The 8235-nt window shown below is 37.8% G+C and overlaps 2 protein-coding genes across 2 annotated transcripts in view; one reads left to right on the plus strand and one right to left on the minus strand.

The window, feature by feature from the left end:
- Window positions 1-74: 74 nt before the first annotated feature.
- Window positions 75-6227, plus strand: LOC111808767 (replication factor C subunit 3). The gene is made up of 9 exons (XM_087116763.1): window positions 75-410; window positions 687-903; window positions 1637-1716; window positions 1801-1960; window positions 2462-2543; window positions 4434-4563; window positions 4637-4700; window positions 4779-4847; window positions 5834-6227. Exons 1-9 carry the CDS (start codon window positions 221-223, stop codon window positions 5931-5933), a joined length of 1092 nt encoding a protein of 363 aa, XP_086972889.1. The 5' UTR covers window positions 75-220; the 3' UTR covers window positions 5934-6227.
- Window positions 6228-7536: 1309 nt separating this feature from the next.
- LOC111808051 (NAC domain-containing protein 2) overlaps window positions 7537-8235 on the minus strand; it is a 1493-nt gene continuing 794 nt past the window's right edge. Inside the window, exon 3 of the mRNA XM_023693830.2 lies at window positions 7537-8235. This exon is cut by the window's right edge and continues 84 nt beyond it. Within this exon, the coding sequence (XP_023549598.2) occupies window positions 7873-8235 (363 nt within the window). The 3' untranslated portion in view covers window positions 7537-7872.

Consider the following 8235-nt stretch of genomic DNA (forward strand, 5'->3'; position numbering starts at 1 on the left):
AATTTTTGTAAAATCCATTTCCCGGGGACGAATGGTTACACAGAAGCCGTTTAGCGCCATATTCATATAATTATAAATAAATAAATAAGAAATTGAAAAGAGTGGGAAAAAACACAGCCGGTCCACCTCAAGTCTCCGATCGCGCAGCCACCACGACGCCGAGCGAAAATCCACATTTCTGAGCATTTTGGTCTGGTTCCAGTTCCGAAATTGCTAATCGATGTCGGAAGCAATCGCCGTGATGGATATTGAGGACGATAATGGCAACAACGAAGATGAAAAGTCAGTTGAGGGCAAAAACGTCGCCGGTCCTGCAGACGCACCCGACGGTAAAGCGATACCCTGGGTCGAGAAATTCCGGCCCAAGTCTCTCGCCGATGTTGCTGCCCACCGCGACATTGTAGACACCAGTACGACTTCTACACTGTAAAATAGACTGCTCGACACATTAGGGTTCTGGCTTTCAATGGTTTAGTCTTTACTTTACTTCTATTTCACACTCAATCTGAAAGTAGGGACTCGCTTGTAGTTGAAAGAATAGTTTAAAACAGTGAAATTTGATAAGGAATTTATGTGTTTGTCGATTAATTTCTCGATTTTGCATAACCTATGATTTGTTATTTCAATTTTCACGTTCTTATTTTTGTTGTCTCTTGGTTGTGTCTTTTATGTGGAATGTTAACTAGTCGACAAGCTGACCAGTGAGAATAGGCTGCCACATCTCCTGTTGTATGGCCCTCCTGGCACTGGCAAGACATCAACCATTCTAGCGGTTGCTCGCAAGCTTTATGGAACAAACTACCACAACATGATACTGGAGCTGAATGCATCAGACGATAGAGGGATCGATGTTGTTAGACAGCAGATTCAAGATTTTGCAAGTACCCAAAGCTTTTCATTTGGGTATGATTAATTATTTATCATTTCCTTTCCCTCTTGCTTTCCTTGGCAGTTAGGCTAAACTATAAATGTGAGATCCCACGTCGGTTGGAGAGGGGAACGAAGCATTCTTTATAAGGTTGTGGAAAACTCTCCCTAGCAAATGCATTTTAAATCCTTGAGGGAAAGCCCAAAGAGGACAATATCTTCTAGCAATGGGCTTGGGCTTGGGCTGTTACAAATGGTATCAAAGCCATAAATCGGGCAGTGTGTCAGCGAGGACGCTAAGCCCCGAAGGGGGTGGGATTGTGAGATTCCACATCGATTGGAGAGGGGAACGAGTGCTAACGAGGACGCTGGGCTCCAAAGGGGAGTGGATTGTGAGATCCCACATCGATTGGAGAGTGGAATGAGTGTCAATGAGGACACTGGGCTCCTAAGGAGGGTGAATTGTGAGATCCCACATCGGTTGGAGAGGGGAATTTAGCATTCTTTATAATGTTTTGGAAACCTCTCCCTAGCAAACCTTGAGGGTGCCCAAAAGGGAAAGTTCAAAGAAGACAATATCTACTAGCGGTGGGGTGTGGTATAATACATATGGCAACTGATCACTCAGCAAGCAGACTATTTCATTTTGAATTATATGATGGTCTATCAACGCTGATGGCTTATTGATACAAATTGTCTTCTACATATCTCAACAAAATTTATGTATAATACACCATTTTTATGCAGTTTGTAACATCTAAATTTGCAGGGCAAAAGCATCTGTAAAATTGGTACTATTGGACGAGGCAGATGCCATGACTAAAGATGCACAGTTTGCTTTGCGTAGAGGTTTCTCTCATACATTGCTACTCTCATCTCTTTCTCCGACTTTCATTCCCTAAACCTGTTGTTGTGATATTTGTCTTCATGCAGTAATTGAGAAATACACAAAAAATACACGGTTTGCTCTTATCTGTAATCATGTCAATAAGATTATTCCAGCGTTACAATCAAGGTGTACCCGTTTTCGATTTGCTCCCCTTGATAACGTTCATGTCACTGAACGACTCAGATATGTTATTGAGGCTGAGAGGTACGTAGGCTCCCTTGTTTCCCATACAATACATGCATAAAAAGTCTGATGGTTTGGCATCTATGGTGTATTGATGTTTAATGGCATTTTCCTTTGTTTTATATTCTGATATATTATTCAATCTATCATTTTAGCTCAGTAAATAACGGGGTAGAATGCACAGCGTCTCTCTCTTCAAATCCCGTTTTCCAAGGAAATTTTAAGTAGATTCTTTGAACTCCTTATTGTTCAATGGACATGTAATGGTTATTACTCTTGAAGTTTCTATCGGATGTCCTGTCCAACTTGTCGTCGATGATATCTTTGCTTTCCATAAAATTTCACTTTTAAAAAGAAAATGTAATTCATTGAACCTTGGTTTCTTTCGGAGGTGATGTTAGCTGGATTCTATGCATTTTTTGAACGTTGTCTATTGAACTGTTTTACTCAATTTTTTAGAATCTATACTGTGCCATGTCCCTTGAACGTACGTATAATGCTCTATACCTGAATGATAATCAGGTTGGACGTAACTGAGGGTGGCTTAGCTGCCCTTGTTCGACTTTGCACTGGTGATATGAGAAAGGCTTTAAATATTCTGCAGGTAAGAGTGTTTTTATTTAAGTATTGTTCTTTGACTTTGGTGGTTTTATTTTTTTTTTCTTTTTTTTAGTTCAGTATGGGGGTGTGAGGATTTGAACGTCATACCTTTTGATCGATGGTATACACTTTATGCTAGTTGAGCTTTGTTCAATTTAACATAGTAGGTCATAGTAGTTAAGTGATGACTTAATTTTACTAGAATTAAGAAATATGGTATAAATGGAAAACACATCATGTCCGTAATATGAGATGTAGGCAACTTGTTCCTCTTTATTAAAGATTAAGACTGTTATCTTATCCTCTTACACAATCACTGTTAAAGTGGTTTTTCACTGCTCTATTTCTCACCCTTACCTTCTTAACTAGTAACGTCCATGGACTGCAGAGATGGACGTTAATCACTACTTGAAAATTTGGAGGAAACGGTAAGGACAACCCTAGAGTAATGGCTTAGCGACCCTAGTAAAAACTAGCACCTCTTGAACACACGACCCATTACTTGAAAATTTGGAGCAAGTGATAAGGACAACTCTAGAGATCTTGCTTAGCAACCCTGATAAAAATTAGCATCTATTAAATTAAAAACTTTTTTACTCACAGGATACCACTCAAAGGGAAGCAAGATGTTTATCGTTGATGATCAAATACCTTGTGGAAGAAGGCTAGTTCAAATCAAATGATCAATCACTCCACAAGTTTGATGATCAACCAAGCTTGAATAATTCTAAGTCATTTGTGCAAACAACACTGAACTAAGTACCGTAAGACTCTTGACTTAAAGGGAGGAGAGAACTCTCAACTCAACATTTTCATTCAACAACATTCTAGGTTACAAATGAACATAAGTTGGCTTATGTATGGCCAACCAAGAACTCTAACTTGTTTAAATTAAAATAAGCAATATTAACCTAATAAAACGTACAAAAATGTACCTAAAACATCTCAAAGTAATGTTTACAGCTGAGGGAGGGGAGTGGGCCTTAGCTCTTATAAAAGAAGGCCAACAATTGAAGTCAACAAAATTACATAAATCAACCAAAAAAAACTAAAATACATAACTATTACAAGTGGTTAACCAAAACTTCAAGTCATCTCATGTAATAGTCCAAGCCCACCGCTATCTCTCAAGGTTTTTAAAACGCATATGCTAGGAAGAGGTTTCCACACCCTTATAAAAAAATGCTTCGTTCTCCTCCCCAACTGATGTGGGATCTCATCCACCCTCGGAGCCCAGCGTCCTCGCTGGCACTCGTTCCCTTCTCCAATCGATGTGGGACTCCTCAATCCACCCTCCCTTTGGGGCTCAGCCTCCTCTTTGTTTGCTAGGAAGAGGTTTCCACACCCTTATAAAGAATGCTTCGTTCTCCTCTCAACTGATGTGGGCTCACCCTTATAAAGAAGCAGAGAAGCCTGAAAGGAAAAGCCCAAATAGAACAATATATGCTTGCAGTGGGCTTAAGCCATTACATCCATCTTCTTGATGTTTTTTTTTTTTTTGGTGGTTTTAGTTCATATCAGGAAGTTTCAAGGGTTTAACTTTATCTAGTATTCTCAATATTTCATGTGTTGAAGTCTCACAGAATTGAGCTGTGATTTCAGCAACAGAGAAAAGAAGAAAGTAATTCAAATATATACTAACCATTTTCAGTTCTTTTCTTCTGTTAGTACTATGAGAAATGATCAAACTATGAATAAGAAAGGCCTTAAACCTCGCACAGCAATCAGCATGTTTTGGAATTTGGACCATTGTGTACCCTTAAAATCAATGCCTCGTGCAACATTCTGTTGCAACCCATAGATCAATAGATGACAGTTACACATGTTATTTAATTCATTAGTTGTTACTTTGTGAACCTGATGACTTTTTTGAAATTTTGTCTTTTTTACGTAGTCAACGCATATGGCTTCCCAGCATATTACCGAAGAAGCTGTCTATCTCTGCACAGGAAATCCATTGCCTAAAGACATAGAGCAAATATCCTTTTGGCTGCTGAATGAACCATTTTCTGACAGTTTTAAGCGTAATTGGTTTTCTTAGGAGCTTTCCATTTATTTTGATGTGTCTTTATTTATTTCTACCTATCTCGTTTACAGGAATATATGAAATAAAGACCAGAAAAGGATTGGCTTTGGTTGATATAGTGAGAGAAGTTACTCTGTGAGTGCTTTTTCTTATTTTGTATCATTTCTAAGTGATGATTTGTGCTTGACTTTCCTCTCTGCTCAATTTATGTAGGTTTGTTTTCAAGATCAAGATGCCATCGGATGTCAGAGTTCAGTTGATTAATGATCTGGCTGACATAGAGTATGCATCGATCTTTCTACTCGTATAATTTCTCGTTAAATTTTATTATTTTATTATATTAAAATATATATGATCTGCAAAATAATGGACACCGTCGTCAACTTGAACAAACATTGAAAGATACTCGACTTTTTGATGTCGATGTTCAACATACGCATATATTCGACAATAAGTAAACCAGAAGGTTTAAAAATTTTGGTTTATTATTATTATCATCATCATTTGGATAAGGAAGAGCTTAGTAAGTTAAACGAGGATTTTGACATATAAGTAGAAAAGGACAAGGGAATCTTAGTTTTCCTATCCAACTTCTAAAACATTCTTTCTCAAGCTGAAAACACTTCTCCAGCTGTATTCCCTTTACGTGCACTATCATAGAATTATGCTGCAGTTTTCTTTATGGATAAACATGAAGGACATTCTATCATATGATTTGGTGTTATCTTCTGATCTTATCTTTTCAGTTTGAAAAAGCATGGTCAACTGCTGGACCTAACACAGAATTATTTCTAACAAAGCTTTGAACATGAATCAATGATCTCATTAGTTGAAAAAGACTTGGCTAATTAGCATATACTTGCATTGTTTGTAAGCTGTAACCTCACCCAACTGGACAGTGAATTTATCCCACTTATCAATGGAATATATTAGATTTTAAAGTTATCGAAGACCGGGAGATAATGACTTGTCATGACATCTTTTTAACGAGTATGAATGTAACAACCTAAACCCACCGTTAGCAGATATTGTCCTCTTTGGACTTACCCTTTTGGGCCTCTCCAGACGCGTTTTAAAAACCTTTAAGGGAAGCTCGAAAAGGAAACCTCAAAGAAGACAATATCTGCTAGCGGTGGGTTTGGGCTGGAAATAAAGCTACGGAAGTCCATATTTGCGCCCATGAGATTTCTTAACTTGATCAATTGTATGTATGTCACGTTTTTTAATCTGTTACTGAATTAACCGGTTTGAGTGGGTGCTTTTTGTAGGTACAGGATGAGTTTCGGATGCAATGACAAGTTACAACTCGGATCGCTCATCTCATCTTTTACCCGAGCTAGATCTGCACTTGTCGCTGCTGCACAGTAGTTTTCGTGAAGCGAGATTTTGTAACGTGTTAGGGCGTTTTGTTCACCAACCATCTGTCGCACCCGTGTGCATGGATTAGGTATGAACTGTAGAGAATGTGAACATATTCTTCATTTGACTTCCAGCTTTTGGTGCTAAAAGTAAATGCTGACATTGATGTTCTTTGTATGGGAAGGAAATGTAATATTTGGAGCTTTGAAAATCTTGAAGAAAAGGTTAGATAACATTTAAAGCATTTATTTGATCTTGTTGGACTGGTTCACTTCCAATATTTCGGCACATGCTTATCTTTAACAGTAGTTTGTCCACAACCACCTCATGCGTGCTGAATTTGTTTATTGCATTATTGAGCTTTACAATACTTTTTTCTTCTCCTTGTGGGTTGGCGATTTTTTATTCAACTTTCATCGAAAATAAGAAAGAATTGTATGCTTCTAGATAAGCATGGATCAGTTGGTTGGATAATGCCTTATACTAAAGATGGGGTCGGGTGGGGCGTGGGGCGTGGGGCGGGGAAGTAAAGGAATAAAGTTGGGGATGCGGTATATAACCTTCGTGTAACAGTCCAAGTCTACCACTAGTAGATATTTTCCTCTTTGAGCTTGTTGGGGATGCGGTATATAATCTTCGTGTAACAGTGTAAGTCTACAACTAGTAGATATTGTCCTCTTTGAGCTTGTTGGAGATACGGTATATAATCTTCGTATAACAGCCTAAGTCTACAACTAGTAGATATTGTCTCTTTGAGCTTATTGGGGATGCGTTATATAATCTTCGTGTAACAGTGCAAGTCTACAACTAGTAGATATTATCCTTTTTTAGCTTGTTGAGGATGCGGTATATAATATTTGTGTAACAATTCAAGTCTACAACTAGTAGATATTGTCCTCTTTGAGCTTTTCCTTTCAGGCTACCCCTCAAGGTTTTAAAAGACGTCTATTAGGGAGAAGTTTTTACATCCTTATAAGGAATGTTTCGTTCCAGTCTCCAACCGATGTGAGATCTCACACTCCGTCTCCATACTTGTTTAACTAATAAAGGGAACGTTTTACTCACTCACTTATTTCCTATTTAAACAGAGATTTCCCGCACCTTATTTGGAGCAAGTCCTTTAATATTTTTGCTTTTTATTTTTTATGAATTATTATTATCTCAAGGTTCTCTCGTTTTGCAGCAATTATTGACATTAAGAGGTTTGAATTCTGAAATTTAAGATCTTGAATTTTTTAAATCATAATTTGAGATCATCAACACTAAAAACGTGTAATTTAAACGATAAGTATATATTAATTAATATTAATTATTTACTATTAATCTGAAAACGTCAACACTAAAAACGTGTAATTTAATACTATACCAAACGTTGTACAATTATATGAAAGATGTATTAATTAATGATTTATTTATGTTTTGCAAGCTTTTATATTTTTAAAATTATTTAAATTTAAGGTTAAAAAACAAAATTTAAAATGAACTTAAGTGACTTTTTTTCGCCTATTTTTGTGAAGTTTAATTGAAAAAATTATCTAATTTATGAATAAAAATAAAAATAATAATTCTCCATAATTTAATTCAAGATTTTAATATGGTAAATGGAAAGAAATTAAATGTTCAACTTGGTGGACTACACAGCCATATTTCATTTATATATGGTGTATATTATACAGCCAATTGTAACGAGCAATGTCAGATTAAACGTCGCCCGTCCGATCTAAATCCACAAGTGGACCCCACAATCGACCCCCTTTTCTACAATAAATATCTCCAGTCTGTCTGTCCCCGTATTCTATATTTTTCTCCTCTATACGTGGCGCACTCACAGACTCCAGTCTCGTGCGACCGTCGGATTGAGCGAACATCAACGACTGTCAGTGAGTTCTAAGATTCAAAGAACGACTTCATGATGGATGTTGAAAAATGAGAATCAGACGGCGGTAATTCAAAAGGGTTTCTGCAGGTACATGAACATATCCTGTAGCGGCGACATCTGATTCCCGCTCTGAAACTGCGTTGCGAATTCATGGTCCAGTGAGGTATCAATGTAATTATATCGAAAATTAAAGGCATTTTCCATTTCCTTCCATTTTGGCTCGCTCTGAACTTCGCTCGTCGTGAACTCCGGCGACACCACATGCTCCGAACAGCTCGAATCCGTGTTCAATCGCGGTATTGAATCCAATGTCTCGAAATGTATGTAATCGCTCACCGACGCCGGCGCCTCCGTCGCTGCCGGCAGGAACGCATCGCCGCCGCATTGATTGGCGAGAATCGTCGGCTTCTTGTCTTCCTCTTCGAAGCCGTC

The sequence above is a fragment of the Cucurbita pepo genome, chromosome 13 (genome assembly GCF_057944985.1).
Source record: "Cucurbita pepo subsp. pepo isolate OVF chromosome 13, ASM5794498v1, whole genome shotgun sequence".
Lineage (NCBI taxonomy): Eukaryota > Viridiplantae > Streptophyta > Magnoliopsida > Cucurbitales > Cucurbitaceae > Cucurbita > Cucurbita pepo.

What these genes read in the sequence shown, in the direction of transcription:
- LOC111808767 (XM_087116763.1), top strand. Translation starts at nt 221, where the DNA reads ATGTCGGAAGCAATCGCCGTGATGGATATTGAGGACGATAATGGCAAC. An exon ending in CCGCGACATTGTAGACACCA is followed by an intron (nt 411 to 686) that starts GTACGACTTCTA and finishes AATGTTAACTAG; the next exon opens with TCGACAAGCTGACCAGTGAG. An exon ending in ACAGTTTGCTTTGCGTAGAG is followed by an intron (nt 1,717 to 1,800) that starts GTTTCTCTCATA and finishes GTCTTCATGCAG; the next exon opens with TAATTGAGAAATACACAAAA.